The sequence below is a fragment of the Corythoichthys intestinalis genome, chromosome 13 (genome assembly GCF_030265065.1).
Source record: "Corythoichthys intestinalis isolate RoL2023-P3 chromosome 13, ASM3026506v1, whole genome shotgun sequence".
In the NCBI taxonomy this organism is placed as follows: Eukaryota; Metazoa; Chordata; class Actinopteri; order Syngnathiformes; family Syngnathidae; genus Corythoichthys; species Corythoichthys intestinalis.
The window spans coordinates 17,098,802-17,118,996 of NC_080407.1; the positions used below are offsets into that span (position 1 = coordinate 17,098,802).

Here is a 20,195-nt window from a genome sequence, read left to right on the forward strand (position 1 = left end):
ACGCGGTGAAATAATCAGTGTGTTAGTCGTAGAGTGTGCATGTGTGTCACAGCGGGTCCGGCAATGCCATCAGTCACGCAGTATTGAGTGGGAGCCAACTCCAGCCACTGCGTCGTGAGTGTGAGAGCGCTCCTATCGCGCTATGCACACAGCATGCAAGAAACCTTTTTTTCCGTCCCTCGCCCTGTTTGGTTACGGGAAAGGCAGCATTTTTTCCTTCCATATTTGGTCATATGGACCAGCACCAGCAGCGAGCAGTCTTTTGATGCGCCTGCAACAGAGTTTGCGAGGGGATTTGGATGCCATTTTGAAAAAAGTCCAAAGCGGAAGATTTATGATATGAGAAGTCGAGATGCGACCTGTAATACAAATTGTCCCTTTTTAAAAGAGAAGAGTTTAAAAGCCATTCTGCTCTTTTTGGACTGCACTTTAATTTGGGGAATTGGATTAGCAGTTGACCTTTGAGATTTATCGTCCTGGCTGATTCACCGTAGCGCTTCATTGTGAAACAGTGCAGCTGGAATTAATTAGATTTTTTTTTTTTTTTTTTAAGGGACCAAATATTTGCATTTGAAATGTTCTGTTTGAGGGCCGCGTGATGGGAGGTGATGGATACGCCGTGTTGGCGCACTGTTTTCACTGCAATTTAAGTGTGACTTAGCTCCAAGCGTGCTGTTGGAGACTATATAAACAGTCACTCCAAGCCAGCGCAGGTGTTTCGAGCCGCCTTCAGATGTTTAACAACAGCAGCGCCTCACGCGCTAAGCGATTTTACAAGAACATCGACAGAATGAGTGACGAATGAGGGAGATTGGTGGAAAATAAACCTGCAGGAAGTGATCACATTAATTCCGAATTAAATGGATCGGGGTAAAAAAACGTTTAAGTTAAAACTATACACTTTTTGGAAGTTGACCTTTTAGCTACGGTGCCGGAATCACACCAGCCGATTCACCAGAACCATGCTAGCGCAATCCAACAACCCGGCCAACAGGCCAATCTTCACTTGTACTGACTCCATTTTAAAGGCTGGAAAAAGGCTTCGAAACACAATTTAGTCCAAATCGACAGCAATCAGACCCAGACGAGCAGGCACGCTGGCTCCAGGGTCACTAGAGCTGTGCGAAATTTCCGATTCTTAGATTATTCGCGATTCGGCCGTGGAAGATACGAGAATAATTCACAAACATCCAAATTCCGATTATTGAAATATGTCAAGTATAGCGGAATTAAAACACACTCAGCGCGCCGCGCGGTCTTCGTGACACAATGAGGAACGGAGCGAGAGTAGCTAAACATCATGCTTGTCATTACCCGGCCCCTCGGGTAATGCCAATGCTCAACTCACGGCTCTAGCTCAACTCATGCCGCGAGATAAAAAAAACAACATACCTGAAAGCTGCCGACAGCTGCTACAAAGTACGTCCACATAATGTTACGGTAGATATATTTATATAGGACTAGATGAAATATAGACTCGGTTGCGTTAGCAGCACATGTAGAGAAAGCTAGGTACGGGCGTCAGTAAACGGCCGCCATCTTAAAGCAGTCGACTTCCCTGCAAGGCTGTTGTAGCAAACCTTCCAAGCGAACCTAATTAACTTTTTATCTAAAATACTCCTAAATCGGTGAAATATTGACTTGAATCTATCCTTAAAATAGTTTAAAAACTTTCACATGTTGAAAGTAGACAAAAGGGAAATTATGGAATAACGGGAGCAATTTTAACAACTTTAACAGTTGATTCACAACATTAAATTAATTGAATTTAGTTTAAAGCTGCTGATACAGAATGGGGATTTGAGTATATTATCTATTGTTTTCAACTGTTAACTTGATACTGATATAGTCGTTTATTTAAGCCTACAAGGCTTTTTTTTGTTTTTACAGTTTTTGTAACTAATGTACAAAACATTAAAAGCAGCTAATAGCGGGGGGGGGGGGGGGGGGAGGGTGTCATCAATAATCGATTTATAATCGAATCATAGCCTCTGAATCGTAATCATAATCGAATTGTTAGGTGCCCAAAGATTCCCACCTCTAAGGGTCACCATATCACAAGTCAACAAAAGATTTTCCCGAGAAAAGACAACGCTAGCTTACGATTTCAGTGTTTTGAAGACTCTGGTGGGGCGTGCTGTAGTCCGGAAGAAGGGTGTGTTTGGGCGTTGTTTAGGGTAATTTTCCGTTGCAGGTTGGGCTGATTAGTCTGTGCGTCACTGTTGCCAAGGCAACTGGAGTTGGAGATTTTGTCAGCCTTAGCGCTGAGTGTTCAAATTCTCAGCCATGGAGTCTTCTGGTTGTCAGGCCTTCCTTGTGGCAAAACAGGATGTCCCGCCATTTCTTCTGGACTGTCCAGAAGAGCTGATTGCAGGAATTGGCAGAAGTGGGATTGTAGGCAAGGCAAGGCAAATTTATTTATATAACACAATTCAACGCAAGGGAATTCAAAGTTCTTTACATCACATGAAGGTCATAAAAATCACATTAAATCAAGAGCACATAAAAACAAATACAATCGGAACAGGAAATAGAATTGTACTTAAAAATCACATTTAATCATGAAAAGAATAAATTTTTAAAAATTAATAAAATACTACTATTACGAATAATAATTGAAATCAGCAATGGAGATGAAGCACAAGAGGAAAAGAAAGCAAATAGATTGAAATATACAGTGGGGCAAATAAGTATTTAGTCAACCACCAATTGTGCAAGTTCTCCTACTTGAAAAGATTAGAGAGGCCTGTAATTGTCAACATGGGTAAACCTCAGCCATGAGAGACAGACTGTGGGGAAAAAAAACAGAAAATCACATTGTTTGATTTTTAAAGAATTTATTTCCAAATTAGAGTGGAAAATAAGTATTTGGTCACCTACAAACAAGCAAGATTTCTGGCTGTCAAAGAGGTCTAACGAGGCTCCACTCGTTACCTATATTAATGGCACCTGTTTTAACTCATTATCGGTATAAAAGACACCTGTCCACAACCTCAGTCAGTCACAGTCCAAACTCCTCTATGGCCAAGACCAAAGAGCTGTCGAAGAACACCAGAGAAAAAATTGTAGACCTGCACCAGGCTGGGAAGACTGAATCTGGAATAGGTAAAACGCTTGGTGTAAAGAAGAAAATGGAAGACATACAAAACCACTGATAATCTTCCTTGATCTGGGGCTCCATTCAAGATCTCACCCCGTGGCATCAAAATGTTAACAAGAACAGTGAGCAAAAATCCCAGAACCACATGGGGGGACCTAGTGAATGACCTACAGAGAGCTGGGACCACAGTAACAAAGGCACCGCCAGGGACTCAAATCCTGCACTGCCAGACATGTCCCCCTGCTGAAGCCAGTACACGTCAAGGCCCGTCTGCAGTTCCTAGAGAGCATTTGGATGATCCAGAAGAGGACTGGGAGAGTGTGTTATGGTCAGATGAAACCAAAATAGAACTTTTTGGTGGAAATACAGGTTCTCTTGTTTGGAGGAAAAACAATACTGAATTGGACCATACCCCCTGTGAAGCATGGGGGTGGAAACATCATGCTTTGGAAGACTGATCTGTGTAAAGGAAAGAATGAATGGGGCCATGTATCGAGAGATTTTGAGTGAAAATCTCCTTCCATCAGCAAGGGCATTGAAGATGAGACGTGGCTGGGTCTTTCAGCATGGCAATGATCCAAAACACACAGCCAGGGCAACAAAGGAGTGGGTTTGTAAGAAGCATTTCAAGGTCCTGGAGTGGCCTAGCCAGTCTCCAGATCTCAACCCCATAGAAAATCTGTGGAGGGAGTTGAAAGTTCGTGTTGCCCAACGACAGCCCCAAAACATCACTGCTTTAGAGGAGATCTGCATGGAGGAATGGGCCAAAATACCAGTGACAGTGTGTGAACAGCTTGTGAAGAGTTACAGAAAACGTTTGGCCTCCACTATTGCCAACAAAGGGACATAAATAAGTATTGAGATGAACTTAATAAATAATTAATATGTATAAATATATATATACAGTGTATATATATATATATATATATATATATATATATATACATACATACAGTATATAAATATTTTCAAGTGGGAGAACTTGCACAATTAGTGGTTGACTAAATAGTTATTTGCCCCACTGTATAGACAGTTATGGATTTTTATCTTGCCTATTACCTGCTTGGCAGCGTCAGTCTTGCTCAGTCAGCTACATGACACGCGCGTTTGGCTTCCATGGTCACAAGGCGTCCTGTATCCGTTATGCCCTTATCTGCCCGTTGCCTTGACGCTGCAAATTCCAATCAAGTCCAACTATTCATAATACCAAATACATTCTGCTTGTTTTTCTTAAACTATGATATAATTGCGATTTATTTTTTGTATTGGGTGTGTTTGAGTCATACAAACAATCAAACAGTAAATATTGGAATGGGTACTATTCACTTCAAACTGTATTTTGTGGTGTATAAGTCACACTTTAATAATTGTTGCATAGTCCAAAAAATATTGACCCTTATATGTCAGAGTATTCAGATTTGCTGTTTCGATGCAATTTAATTGCCACTTTGATTTTCGAAACGTAATATTTCGCCTGACTGATTCAGCGATGACGCGTGCGCTCTGCTAATCCCTTGGCGCATCACACAGCCTGTAGCCCTTAAAGTACAATGCATCCAAGGTATTCCATTGAGATTTTCGCTAGTCTGTGTATGTGTGTGTGATTCACTATCACACAGACAGGCCTTATAGAATGTGAAACATAGTCTAGGAATGCAGGAACCTCATTTTTCCTCACTCAGTGGAAAATTTACATCTCCCCAACTTCATTTTTCCTCAATTCCGTCGGATTAGTCGGGGTAGTTTAGGGTGATTTCGGTGCGTGCGGTCAGCTCCCGTTAAATCCCAAATGGCATCTCGTTCGGGCGAATTTCGACGTGTCCTCATCGGGGTTGAAGCCTCGCTTTTCGGGACGCTTGGAAGCCAACGCAAGCAGGAAGCAGATGGTATTGAGATCGAGCCGAGCCGTCTGGACGTGGCGTTGACAACAGAAGCTATTGTGGTTGATTTTCACGCCGTGGCGGTCCTACATAGACCGATGAAGAAGAAAGAATCTTTTGAATCCCCGATGCGCGCAATATTATCCAGACTAAAAAAAATTCAATTTCTCTTCATATTTTAGCTGCATAATCATATACCGTAACTGGATAGCCTTCCGCACTCTGTGCCAGGACACACTGAAGGGAGACAGAAAATGTGCTCGGACTGTATAGTCTGGATTTTTATGATTGTCATAGCAAAACATAACAACTATATAATGGAAATATATGTAAAGAATTCCAACGCATCATTCTAAGTAAATAGGAGTTCAGTTTAAGTATTCAAATTGGACACTCTGCACATAAAAACTGAGCTTAACATTAGGGTTGTTCCGATCATGTTTTTTTCCTCCTGATCGTTTTAGTTTGAGTATCTGCCGATCCCGATATTTCCCGATCCGATTGCTTTTTTTTTTTTTGCTCCCGATTCAATTCCAATCATTCCCGATAATTTTTCCCGATCATATACATTTTGGCAATGCATTAAGAAAAACATGAATAAAACTCGGACGAATATACAGTATACATTCAACATACAGTACATAAGTACTGTATTTGTTTATTATGACAATAAATCCTCAAGATGGCATTTACATTATTAAGATTCTTTCTGTGAGAGGGATCCACGGATGGAAAGACTTGTAATTAAAGGATAAATGTGACTTTGTATATTGTGACTAAATGTTGCCATCTAGTGTATTTGTTGAGCTTTCAGTAAATGATACTGCAGCCATTTAACTTCTGCCCAAATGCATGATGGGAAGTGCAACCATGACTGTGCGTAGTGGTACCAATTGATATATCTTCTCTGCGTTGGGAAATAACATAGTGTTAAGAAAAAGATCAACTACTACCTTTCTTCCCCACATTTCTTCCCCCGAAATTTCTAATTGTTGAGGGAAGGGTTGTAAGGCTTTAGCCAATTAAAAAAAGGCTTCAAAGTCTGCCAAAATTCTCTTTACTCATTTTACGTTGCGTTTTGGCTCTATGTATACGTAAAACGGTGCCATTATAGATTGAACGCGACAATGCATGAGTGGGTAGTGCAGCGCATGCGTTAATTGTGTTAAATATTTTAAAGTTATTACTGCCGTTAACGCGATAAATTTGATAGCCCTACTTTAAGCCAAAACTAAAGACTCTGGATGAGTGTAAGACATTTTGTCTGTAACGTTAAATACAATTAGAAAACGATTTCATTCAAAAATATATATATATATGTATATAAATAAAACACATTTTAAAAATATAAAATATAAATATAATATACATATATATATATATATATATATTTAAAAAGGCATGTCCGATATTTTTTTGCCGATTCTGATACTTTGAAAATGACGTGATCGGACCCGATCGATCGGGATGCCGATGGATCGGGACATCTTTACTAAACATTGTTTTTTTTTTTTTTTTGTGCTAGCCCGAGCCTGTAAACTCAAATTCTAGGGGCAAAATCCCACCATTTTGTCCCAAGCCAACCACAGATATGCTAAGGCACAATCAGATTAGCTAATAAATCATCCCGTCGATGTATAGGTCGTCCTTTAAGTGGGAGGCGGAGAAAAGCCGATGACAAATGAAGCCCGGAGAGGCACAGGCAGAAATGGAAAGAACGCAATATCTTGGCCGGGCCGCCCAAAAACCTCCAGCGAGTTCATGAATGCTCTTCTCCCAGATCAGCGTCAAAGTGTTTATGCTGCCGAAGGTGCATAGCAAAAACGACCGCAACCACTCGGCCCGCGTTCCAAGCCAGACCACTGTGGGCACTGATGGAAATCACACATGTGCACTCCCTTCCAATCTAATCCCCTCGAGTCCGTAATACACTCGACAGGTGTCAAACTTAAGGACCGCGGGCCAGACATGGACCCTCGTTGTATCGTTGTTACTAGCGGTATCACTTTAAGCGTCGTAAAAATGTAAATTTGTCACTAATTGGTGTAATAAATGAAGCACAGACACCCTTAAGTGCAGTTTTGTTTTGTTATCTTTCTCTGCTCTACTGTCAGGAGACTACTTCGCCCGCAGAAAACGTTTACACAACTCAAACTGTCTCATGAGCCTCTGCCAAAACAGCTGTTCATCTTCAGCGCCTACAGGCATGCATTAGGCCTATTGCTGTCTTTATTCCCTCTTTCTCTTCCTCTCTTACTGCACCAGCCTTATCGTCTGTAAGATCGTCTTATTATCATGAACTAATGATTAAATACTGTGCATTACCGCGATATCTCAGCCCGTAAACCTCCATTGGACACGCTTGGTCGGCTACCCTTTGGGATCAGGTCACGGGGCCTGTCATTTACCACAGCGAAATGTCTTCACGGACTGAAAGACGGGCTTTGTGCTAGCGCGTTTGCTTGCATTTCACATAGCCTGAATGCCTGTCTTCACCTGGACACCTGCACAGCTATGACTCCATAGATATTCTATAGAAAACTAGTCTTAGAATATAATACTAGAATACAGTAGAAAGCCTTTATTGTGATTGTACATGGTACAGCTACACATAGAGAGGGGCAAATAAGTATTTAGTCAACTACTAATTGTGCAAGTTCTCCCACTTGAAAATATTTGAGGCCTGTAATTGTTAACATGGGTTAACCTCAACCATGACAGACAGAATGTGGGGGAAAAAAACAGAAAAATCACATTGTTTGATTTTTAAAGAATTTATTTGCAAATCATGGTGGAAAATAAGTATTTGGTCAATACCAAAAGTTCATCTGAATACTTTGTTACGTACCCTCTGTTGGCAATAACGGAAGCCAAACGTTTTCTGTAACTCTTTACAAGCTTTTCACACACTGTTGCTGGTGTTTTGGCCCGTTCCTCCATGCAGATCTCCTCTAGAGCAGTGATGTTTTGGGGCTGTCGTTGGGCAACACAGACTTTCGACTCCCTCCACAGATTTTTTTTATGGGGTTGAGAGCTGGAATCTGGCTAGGCCACTCCAGGACCTTGAAATGCTTCTTACAAACCCACTCCTTTGTTGCCCTGGCTGTGTGTTTTGGATCATTGTCATGCTAAAAGACCCAGCCACGTCTCATCTTCAATGCCCTTGCTGGTGGAAGGAGATTTTCACTCAAAATCTCTCGATACATGGCCCCATTCATTCTTTCCTTTACACAGATCAGTCGTCCTGGTCCCTTTGCAGGAAAAACAGCCCCAAAGCATGATGTTTCCACCCCCATGCTTCACAGTGGGTATGGTGTTCTTTGGATGGAATACAGTATTCTTTCTCCTCCAAACACGAGAACCTGGTTTTGGTTTCATCTGACCATAGCACATTCTCCCAGTCCTCTTCTGGGTCATCCAAATGCTCTCTAGCGAACCGTAGACGGGCCTGGACGTGTACTTTCTTCAGCAGGGGGACACGTCTGGCAGTGCAGGATTTGAGTCCCTGGCAGTGCATTGTGCTACTGATAGTAGCCCTTGTTACTGTGGTCCCAGCTCTCTGTAGGTCATTCACTAGGTCCCCCCCGTGTGGTTCTGGGATTTTTGTTGACCGTTCTTGTTATCATTTTCACACCACAGGGTAAGATCTTGCATGGAGCCCTAGATCGAGGGAGATTATCAAAGTGGTCTTGTATGTCTTCCATTTTCTAATAATTGCTCCCACAGTTGATTTCTTTACACCAAGCGTTTTACCTATTGCAGATTCAGTCTTCCTAGCCTGGTGCAGGTCTTCAATTTTGTCTCTGGTGTCCTTCAACAGCTCTTTGGCCTTGGCCGTAGTGGAGTTTAGAGTGTGACTGACTGAGATTGTGGACAGGTGTCTTTTTTACTGATAATGAGTTAAAACAAGTGCCATTAATACAGGCAACGAGTGGAGCCTCGTTAGACCTCATTAGAAGTGAGACCTCTTTGACAGCCAGAAATCTTGCTCGTTTGTAGGTGACCAAATACTTCTTTTCCACTCTAATTTGGAAATGAATTTAATTCAATTCAATTCAATTTATTTGTATAGCCCTAAATCACACCAAGGTTGTCTCAAAGTGCTTTGCAGAGGCAATATGATACACAATCAGAAACGGCAAATGAAGCAACAAAGATGAATAAATAAAGTTCAAGTCCTGGGCATCCCCCATCCTTAGACCCTCCATGTCGGCAAGGAAAAACTCCAAAAACTCCAGAGTCTTTGGGAGAAAATGAGAAACCTTGGGGAGTACCACAGTCAGGAGAGATCCACTCCCAGGACGGATAGACATGAAGCACCAGGACTGCAAATGGGAATTAGCAGGCGAAGTTACAGTCCGTAAAGATGCAGTGAAGTAAAGGAACAAGAAGCGGTCCATCTAGCCAGATGAGATGGGGGTAGCAACGAGGACGTCCATCCAGCCAGGGGTCCGGACAGTCAGGAGGCTGCAGCTGAAAAATAGCCCCTCCCCAGGTGACTAGTGATGAAGAGACTAGACAACTAGATATTAACATTGGAAAATAGAAATAAAGTAAGACAAGTGGTAGGTAGAGTGAGAAAAAGGAGTGGCTGTACTTCCGCCAGCATTATAGCTTCTAGTGCAGCTTAGACTAAACTGTGAGTCTACTCCGACTTCAACTAGCCTGACCATAAGCTTTGTCGAATAGGAACGTTTTTAATCTAATCTTAAATGTGCAGACTGTCTCGGCTTCTTTAATATTAGCTGGAAGCTGATTCCATAAAACAGGGGGTTGGTGGCTAAAGGCTCTAGCTCCGACAGTACTTTTAGAAACCCTGGGACCTGCCAGTAGACCTGCATTCTGAGAGCGGAGTGGTCTGTTGGGGCAGTATGGAACCAGAGCATCGGTGAGATAAGATGGCCCCAAAAATTGTTTGATTGTTTAAAAATCAAACAATGCGATTTTCTGTTTTGTTTTTTTTCCCCACATTCTGTCTCTCATGGTTGAGGTTTACTCATGTTGACAATTACAGGCCTCTCTAATATTTTCAAGTGGGAGAACTTGCACAATTAGTGGTTGACTAAATACTTATTGCCCCACTGTACAGTGATGAGTGATAAACAGTGTTGCCTAGTGTTTGAATTCAGTAAATAGGAGATGCATCCATAACCAACCACATTAAGTACAGGCTGATCTAACCGTTGCACAACCACTGTGACAGAATAATGAGCTAGATTTCTCAACACTGCAGTAATTCACTATCTCTATATTTGGATGTTAAGATAGCGTTGTCTGTGACTGTGGGCAAGGGCCAATTAGCGCTGGCTACGCATGCAACTGTAATTAAAACGAGCCGAGAACACTAAGCACAAGTGACAAGGCCTCCAAACAGCACCAGTCTAATCACACACTATACGGGGTACGCCAAGGGAGACACAGTACATTAGTTACTCCAGACTGTCTCTTGAAAAAAAAATATGCTCGTGAATGTAACGACTAAAAGATAAGGTTGATCAACAGAACCAACACATACGGATCATATAGCAAGACTTAACAAGAAAAGGAGATATACTCCAGCTGTGGCTGTAACTAATGATACGTTAAATAGGTTTTATTGAATAAATGCAATATCAGGAGAATTTAGGGCTTTTAAATGGAAAACGCTAAAGTAAAGAACCCAGAGGGAGGCCTCTGGCTTGCATGAAATGATGTGTATAGCACTAGAGACCACCCACATTTTTTGCAAATAATAACAGTCGGAATGAGAGAGAGAAAAGGAACACATTTCATAGTCTTGAGCAACCTAAAGTGCAAAGTTGGTGACGTTTTTTTTTTTCCCCCAGCCACTCCCTTCCTGTCAGCTAGCATTGAAATCGGCTCCCATCCATCGTCCCTACCATTCTCATCCTGTGACAGATTTAGCAAAACGTGATTTCGCTGGCATAGAATCATTTTCCGAAAGCCATTAGAATGGCACACAGTGATAATGAATGATAAGCCTTGGAGTAGAATAAGCAATGCAATTTGACCTCCAAATGAATGAATGCATCAGGAATTAAAATACATTATATGTGTATTTTTCCCCGACTAAAACCCTTACACTAATTGTGCTAACTTACCTCTTCATTTGACATGATGTTCGCGTAGCGATTCTAGGAATGCGTACGCTTCTTCTTTAGCTTTTAAATTACCAGTCGGCAATGACCAGTTAGAATAAAGTTCTCTTGTATGTTTTGTCAGTGGTATTTTAAATAAAGGGGAACGCTAGCCTACAGCTCAGTTTCTCACCGTATGGTAACCTTGAGCAAAAATATCTGTTTCAAACTTAAAAGTGCTATTTTGGAAAACTTGGCCATTTAAAAACATAATTTAAAACACTCATGTACAAATATATCAAGGGCGTAAGGGTTTGCATAGGAAAAGTAGCGATACAACACTACCAAATTTTCAGGATGCTCAAACTGTCCCCACCAACTTTTAAGCAACGTTATTTGCATGATATCATGATTTCAGTTACAGTGGTGCCCAAAACTATTGGCACCCTTGCAATTCTGTCAGATAATGCTCAATTTCTCCCAAAATGATTGCAATTACGAATGCTTTGGTAGTAATATCTTCAGTTATTTTGCTTGCAATGAAAAAACACAAAAAAAGAATGAAAATTTTTTTAATCATTATCATTTTACACAAAAATGGGCCGGACAAAAAGTATTGGCACCCTTTGAAAAATCATGTGATGCTTCTCTAATTTGTGTAATTAACAGCACCTGTTGCCAGTGGCACATGACAGGTGGTGGCAATAACTAAATCACACTTGCAGCCAGTTAAAATGGATTAAAGTTGACTGAACCTCTGTCCTGTGTCCTTGTGTGTACCACATTGAGCATGGAGAAAAGAAAGAAGACCGAAGAACAGTCTGAGGTCATGAGAAGCGAAATTGTGAGTAAGCATGGGCAATCTCAGGTTACAGGTCCATCTCCAAAGAGCTGAATGTTCAAGTATCTACCGTGCGCAGTGTCATCAATAAGTGTAAAGCCCATGGCACTGTGGCTAACCTCCCTAGATGTGGACCGAAGAGAAAAATTGACGAGAGATTTCAATGAAAAGTTGTGCGGATGGTGGATAAAGAAACTCAACCAACATCCCAACAAGTTTAAGCTGTCCCACAGTCCGAGGGTACAACAGTGTCAACCTGTACTCTCCGTCGGCGTCTGAATGAAATGGACTGGACTCTATGGTAGGATACCCAGAGACATAAAAAAGCCAGGCTGGAGTTTGCCAAAACTTACCTTGGAAACCCAAAAAAGTTTTGGAAGAATGTTCTCTGCTCAGATGAGACAAAAGTAGAGCTTTTTGGTAAAAGTCTTCAACATAGTTTACAGGGGGAAAAACGAGGCCTTAAAAGAAAAGAACACGGTCCCCACAGTCAAACTTGCTGGAGGTGCCCTGATGTTTTGGGGTTGCTTTGCTACCTCTGGCACTGGACTGCTTGACCGTGTGCATGGCAATATGAAGTCTGAAGACTCCCAACAAATTTTGCAGCATAATTTAGGGCCCAGTATGAAAAAGCTGGGCCTCCCTCAAAGGTCATAGGTCTTCCAGGAGGACCCAAAACACTTCAAAAAGCACTAGAAAATGGTTTGAGATAAAGCACTGGAGACTTCTAAAGTGACCAGCAATGAGTCCAGACCTGAATCCCATAGAACACCTGTAGAGAGATCTGAAAATAGCAGTTTGGAGAAGGCACCCTTCAAATCTCAGACCTGGAGCAATTGGCCAAAGATGAACAGTCCAAAATTCCAGCAGAGCATTGTAAGAAACTCATTGATGGATACCAGAAGCGGTTTTTTGCAGTTATTTTGTCTAAAAGTTGTGTTACTAAGTACTTGGCTAAGGGTGGCAATACTTTTGTCCAGCCCATTTTTTGTTTTGTGTAAAATGATAATGATTTTAAAAAATAAATGATTTTCTTTTGTATATTTTCATTGCAAGCAAAATAACTGAAGATATTACGACCAAAGCATTTGTAATTGCAACCATTTTTGGGAGAAATTTAGCATTATCTGACATAAATTGCAAGGGTGCCAATTAGGGTTGTTCCGATCATGTTTTTTTGCTCCCGATCCGATCATTTTAGTTTGAGTATCTGCCGATCCCGATATTTCCCGATCCGATTGCTTTTTTTGCTCCCGATTCAATTCCAATCATTCCCGATAATTTTTCCCGATCATATACATTTTGGCAATGCATTAAGAAAAAAATGAATAAAACTCGGACGAATATATACATTCAACATACAGTACATAAGTACTGTATTTGTTTATTATGACAATAAATCCTCAAGATGGCATTTACATTATTAACATTCTTTCTGTGAGAGGGATCCACGGATAGAAAGACTTGTAATTCTTAAAGGATAAATGTGACTTTGTATATTGTGACTAAATATTGCCATCTAGTGTATTTGTTGAGCTTTCAGTAAATGATACTGTAGCCATTTAACTGTTCTGCCCAAATGCATGATGGGAAGTGCAACCATGACTGTGCGTAGTGGTACCAATTGATATATCTTCTCTGCTTTGGGAAATAACTTAGGGTGTTAAGAAAAAGATCAACTACTACCTTTCTTCCCCACATTGCTTCCCACAATATTTCCAATTGTGGAGAGGGAAATTGTAAGGCTTTAGCTAATTAAAAAAAGGCTCCAAAGGCAGCCAAAATTCTCTCTACTCATTGTACGCTGCCATTTAGCTCTATATATAGATTAAACGGCGCCATTATAGATTGAACACGACAATGCGTTAGTGGGTCGTGCATCGCATGCGTTAATTGCGTTAAATATTTTAACGTGATTAATTAAAAAAATAATAATAATTACTGTCGTTAACGCGATAAATGTAATAACCCTACTGTAACGTTAAATACAATTAGAAAACGATTTAATTTAAAAGTATATATATATTAAAAAAAGGCATGTCCGATATTTTTTTGCTGATTCCGATACTTTGAAAATGACGTGATCTGATGCCGATCGATCGGGACATCTTTAGTGCCTGCATATGATTCAACTAGTTAATAGATTAATCGACTCCTGAAATAATCTATAGCTGCAGCCCTATTTCTGACCCCTGTGACTTTTGACCTTATGAACCCCAAATTGCCTTTTGTCTCAAATTAAACATACACTGCAAGTTTCGATAATAATCCTGTTCTAATCTTGAACACATGAGTACAAACTAGCTTGCTAGCTAGCCAGGCAGAAAAGAAGGCGCCGGAAGTTAGGCTGAAGAGCCAAGTCATGTCCTCAGAGAGCGTTTTTCTGGGTAAACAACACAGGAAGCATAAGCTGCACCGATAGAGGGGGAGAAGGAAGGAGGTCACTGAGGGATAGAAGGAGGGACAAGAAACTAGGAGGGGAAGGGGGCAGGAATTTTTGTAGACGGCTCTGTGGGAGAAAACGTAGCTGTTATGTCAGTTGCGTAAAGGAAAAGACTCTTGTTGGCTCGCTTTTTGAAGGTATTATCTGATCCTTTTTGTTCTGCACCATCACATTGTACTTTTGGAGAAACGGCACTGTATTTATGCCACTCCGTTGTCTTCTTTTCGAGTGCTTAATTAGAGTTTGTTTTATTCTACCGGTGGTTGAGCAGAGATCACAGACGGATGACGCTCAGCCCGGCGGCTCCTGGGTGGTCTCCCCGCCCGGCCGCACACGTACCCCCCCCCCCCCCCCCCCCCCTCAGTGGGTATTTTTCAGGAGAATGCTTTTAACGTCCTGCGGTGACTTGTCCTTCCGCTTATTCTGTCCGGTCGGCGCTCCGTTCAGTGTTGGCACAGTTTCCAACACGGGTTGGGCTAAGATGTTTGATTTACAGTTGACGCAAACTATTATTTTGATTATCGACGAATCAATTGACTTATCAACTCGTATTTGTATGTTGTATGTATCCACATATCTACAGTATATATATATATATGTGTGTGTACATACAGTGGGGAGAACAAGTATTTGATACACTGCCAATGGGTTTTCCCATTGGCAGTGTATCAAATACTTGTTCTCCCCACTGTATATACTTAATCTACTGTTTTTTTTTTTCTGAATATCTTTTTAATATTATAAAGTTTTTTTTTTTACATTTATCTATTTAATACATACTATATCCAAAAAAATGCATACATTTTATTAAAACAATATTTAAAAAAATCAATTGAAGATATATGAAATTGCAGTCGTAATAATTTTAAAATGTTTTTTCAGCATATTTTTAAAAAATAGAATAAAATAGAGTTAATACTTTTTTAATGATTTTGTTTTAATATATGTAAAAATTAAAAGTATTTTATATAATTATTTCTAAAAAGATATTTCATTTTACCTATTTTAATTAAAACTATCAAGCAAATGATATAAATAATAAATGTGAACAAAACAAGAAGTGAATGCGTTTTTCTCGTTTTTCACTTTAAAAAATCTTTTTTAAAATTTAAGGATAAAAAACATCTTTGATTTAAAGTATCGATTTCATAAGTAGAATTTTTGCTTGATCTCAAAAAGTTTAAATAAAAATTATAAGTATGAAATTTTAAATAACATGAAAAAATATTTTTATAATTAGGATATTTTTTTTTGTTTTTATTTAAAGCTATCAAGAAAAAAATTAAAATAATAGGATATATATATGAATAAAAACGTATAAGAAATGGGTTAGTTTTTTGTAATGTTTTTATTTTTAAAAACTTAAAAAATTTAGAATAAAGAAATACTAAATTTAAAGTACTGTATATATTTTATCGTTTTCCTTTTTTTCCCATTTTTAAAAAATTCAAATAAAAAAAAAATATTTTTTTTTTTAAATGACTTAACATATTTAAAATATATATGTATCAAAAACTACTGTACATACAGAAATGAAACAAATTTTAAAAATATATGGAAAAAACGTTTTTTAAAAGTTTTTTTTCTTTTTTTTTTCTTTTTTTTTTTAACTTTTTAAAGTTAAAGGATAAAAAATATAAAGTATATATTTCCAAAATAGATTTTTTTTTCCACGATTAAAAATTTGTCTTACCTTACCATACACTTATCTCATTTTTAAATGATTGTTTTCCCATATTTAGAAAATATTTTTAGGATTTTTTTCTTAAAAACAATAAAGATAAGAAAATGGTAAAAATAATAAATATATGAATATAAACATTCAAGATATAAGAAAATGGTAAAAATAAATATATGACTATAAACATTTAAGAAATGATGTGTTTGAAAAAAAAATTTTAAGCATAATAAAGTTGGTTATTTAAAAAAAAAATATTTGTCAAATATGTCTGAAATATATTATTAGGAGCCTTAAAAAAGTATAACAATAGTCGGATAGTTATCTATTAATCAGCTAGTCGTGCAGCCCTATTTTGGCTTATACATTTTTTACAACCTTTTTTTCCTGTCACCTCCCAGGGTACAACCATGGATGAAATGGACTTTGAGCGCCGCCGGGAGCTGAGAAGGCAGAAGCGGGAGGAGATGCGCCTGGAAGCTGAACGGTAAGCCCCCACTGTTGTCACCCTTTCCCCAAAAGTGATCACCTGAATCCCAGTTACCATTTAAAATCATCCCACTCGAGAGAACTCAGTGGAGCGAAACTGCTCGTCTGATGTGGATGCCAATTTGGACGAGATGCCAGTGTTGTATTAAAAATGCTCAAGGCCTCCTTGAGCGCTTTTTAAAAGCATATTTTGGCAAACAGGAGGAGAATAATTTAAAAAAAAAAAAAAAAAAAAAAAAAAAAAAGGTTGATAAGCAATCAGATAAGCATTTTGATGACCTTTAAGTGGGAACGCTCAATCATGCCCTCCCGCTCTTCCTTTCAATTATATCTCAGGCCCTCTGAACTTCCCTGTGATTCAATAGACCAAATTGATTAAACTAAAGCCCATTCCAACAAGTGATTGAGTGGTAACGTGCCAAGCGCAGGCATAAAAGATTGTACGAAAAGGTTTTTTTTTTTCTTATATAATAGAACAATGTGCCAAGCCTTTCCTTCCTTTTTTTTTTTAACAAAAGTTTCCTCATCAATGCGGCAGCATTAGACCACTTAGGAAGAGTTTGATAAGGATGGAAATAACAGCCAAGGTCAGTCCTCTCCTCTATCTCAGAGAAGTGTCTCACTATATCAAACCACATGAAGTGAACTCATTGAAACCTGTATAAGGCAAGTAATTAAAGAAAAATAAGCTTTAACTTTGTTAATTATGATGTTAATTTGACGATTCTAAAATTAACTCATGCTTTCATGCTTTTCTTCGTCACTTCCTGATGATATCAGGTAACTTCCTGACGATTAGAGGTGGGGGTGTGACTAAACATTGAAATGGTGATATAAACTGTCGTGCTGCAACGATTAATCGATTAACTCGAGTCCGGTAATTTTCAGACTATAATTTTTCCCGTCATTTTGAATCCTGCGGCTTATAGTCCAGTGCGACTTATTTGTTGATTTATTTGGGTTAGTGGGCAACACATGCCTCCTAGCATGCATTGCAGTGCTACGGATGTTAAATTACAATCAAAATCCAAGTTCTTTCATAATCATGTAGTCAGTTGCTGTCCTAGTTGTTTCATTAATCGCTTGTTATGGTATGTGGCAACACTGTATTTGACAGTGGCGTCATAAGACTGTAATAAGATGGGTCATATTTATGACATGACACTATCATGGGCATCACGAATGCTTATGACAGATGTCATTCAGGCTAGGTTCATACTACAGGTCTTAATGCACGAATCCGATTTTTTCGTGTTTTTCCGACTCGAGTCAGGCATTAACTTGACGTTCTGAACGAGACAAGTCGCATAGAAGTGGAGTATTTCAAATCCGATCCGAGTCACTTTCGTATGTGGTACAAATCCGATCTGGGCCACATTTTTTCAGAACGTGACTGGCGGTCTGAGCTGTCAAGACTCCAAATCGGAATTCATGCAGCAATTATGTCAGCAAAGAGCAAGGGGCATAGAGGACAGCAGCCATGGAGGCATTAGCGCCTAGCATGAACTCTGCTTTTAAGCACGAAGCGGGCTTGACCACAGTCATAAAAAAATAAAATGAAGAAAAGAATGAGCCGTACAAGTTTCGATTTTGATTCTGTGCGCCGAATGAGCAATATTTCATTATTGCACACATGGCGGTGTCGGGGCAAACTGACGCACCCACGTCACTTCACGCACACACGTCAAGGCTTATGTGTGTGTGTGTGTATGCGTTCTGTCAGTCCATATAAACTTTGAATATAAGACTAAACGGGGATTATTAATGTCGTTATTTGTGTCCTCTTTTTGGAAATCAAAATATGATCTCTCTGGAATGACACATAGCTAGCATGTGTAATTTGTTTTGATGCTTCTGCACATGCGGGTCTCTTTGCTAAGCGCATCTCGGACTGCGAATTAGTGCGCATGCGTGATACTTGAACGGCCTCAATGGACAAAGGCAGTTTGAACGGGCATGCCAAAAAAACAGATATGGCAAAAAATCAGATTTGTGCATTAAGAGCTGTAGTATGAACCTAGCATCAGTGTCATCCGGCAAGTTATGTCACCAACTCCGTTTATGTTCAGCTCGGATCTTTTACATCCATTCAAAAGTGAGATAATTTGCCGGATGACACAACAGCAGTCATTAATGCTCATGACAGTGTCATGTCATAATTACGAGGGTTTTATGGCAGTCTTATGGCGCCACTGTCAAATAAAGTGTTACCAAATACCATACCTAGCAATTAATGAAACAACTGGAACAGTAACTGAAGAAATAATGAGCACAGAACATGAATTATGATTGTTATTTTTAATTGTAGTGCCGCAATGCATGCTAGGAGGCATGTTGGACAGCAACAGTGTTGACAGCAGGTGGCAGCAGAGGTTGACTGTCTCCCCAAGGGAGCAGAAATGGCCGAATGAAGCTTCTTGAAGCAATTAAGCTTTGTAGCCAATTGGTTCAAAGCTTCATGGTGGTTCATTGGGTCTCATGACAGTGGTTCGATGCCGCTGTCAAATAAAGCGAAATACAAGGAGGATAGCTGCGTCTTATATTTGATCGAATCCCATTTTCGTGTCACATTTGGTGGCCTTATAGTGCGAAAATTACGGTCATTCAAATTTTGCTGCTTCGAGTATTCGTTTAATTAGGAGTGGGTAATGATGGCTAATAATGGTTATTTTAAAAGTTTTTGCATTTAGTGTTATTGATTTGGGTGGATACACTGCCCTCACGTGGCAACAGTCAATGTTACATAACTCATCCAGCATGACTGGATCCAGCCACTCCCTGTTAAGACCAACACAAGGTTGTAAGTTTTTGTTTGAGATAATATGTTATTTTAATACTTTCATAATTTAGTTTATAGGTATATTTAGCTGTTTGTTTGTGGGAATGTGTGTTTGAACAATTTGTGAAGAGTTTTGTAAAAAAAAAAAAAAAAAACAGTTAGCATTTTATCGCATTTAAGTTAGCGGAATTTTGCAATGCAAGTTAGCAAGTTAGCCAGCACGGAATTGATATATTGTTTTAAAAAGGTGTCACTGTTTTTAAAAAAAAAAAAAAAAAAAAAAAGGAACCAACAAGTTACTTCCAAAATCTTCCACTAGAACAGTGTTAGGTCGTTAACTACCATTGATGGCGCCACGCATCCAATCCATTTAGACTGGATTGGACGTCTGACGCCGTCAATGGCACTGAAACCAGAGCATGTCTTGTGGGCATAGAAAGGTCACTTCCCGTTCATTTTCGGGCATTTACAGGCTACTTCATGTTGATTTTGGGTCACTTACCATTGAATTGGTGTAGTTCTCGAGTCCTCTCCTTCTCAGTAACCCCCAAAATCAATAGGAAGTGACCCGCAAATGCCCCAAAAGGAAAAGGAAGTGACCGAAAATCAACAGGAAATGACGTGAAATGCCCCAAAATTAACTCATAGATGGAAACCTATCCGTTTGAAGAGGGAGGGATGGCAACGAATTCGTTGCTACTCTCCCAGTTCAGATTCACAGGTCAATTCCTGTTCCGTTGCCCAAAAATCAACAAAGTGACCCAAAAATGCCCCAAAATCAACAGTAAGTACCATAATTTTCGGACTATATGCTGCTACTTTTTTCCTTTATTTTGAATCCTGTATCTTATATTCCAGTCAGTGCGGCTTAATTGTTTATTTATTTGGGTTAATAGGTAACACTTTAT

General features: G+C 39.4%; 1 protein-coding gene across 6 annotated transcripts in view; it reads left to right on the top strand.

Moving 5' to 3' along the window:
• The window catches only part of cald1a (caldesmon 1a), a 112,831-nt gene that overhangs the window by 41,478 nt on the left and 51,158 nt on the right, over window positions 1-20,195 (top strand). For 5 of the 6 annotated variants that reach the window (XR_009066685.1, XM_057855033.1, XM_057855034.1 and 2 more), the window contains exon 2: window positions 16,421-16,506. Coding sequence is in view for 5 of the 6 variants with exons in the window: in XM_057855033.1 (XP_057711016.1) it covers window positions 16,421-16,506 (86 nt within the window). In the remaining variant the exon portion in view is untranslated. Of the gene's footprint in view, window positions 1-14,390; window positions 14,479-16,420; window positions 16,507-20,195 lie in introns of those variants that run through there. The other variant, XM_057855035.1, reaches the window with a different exon arrangement.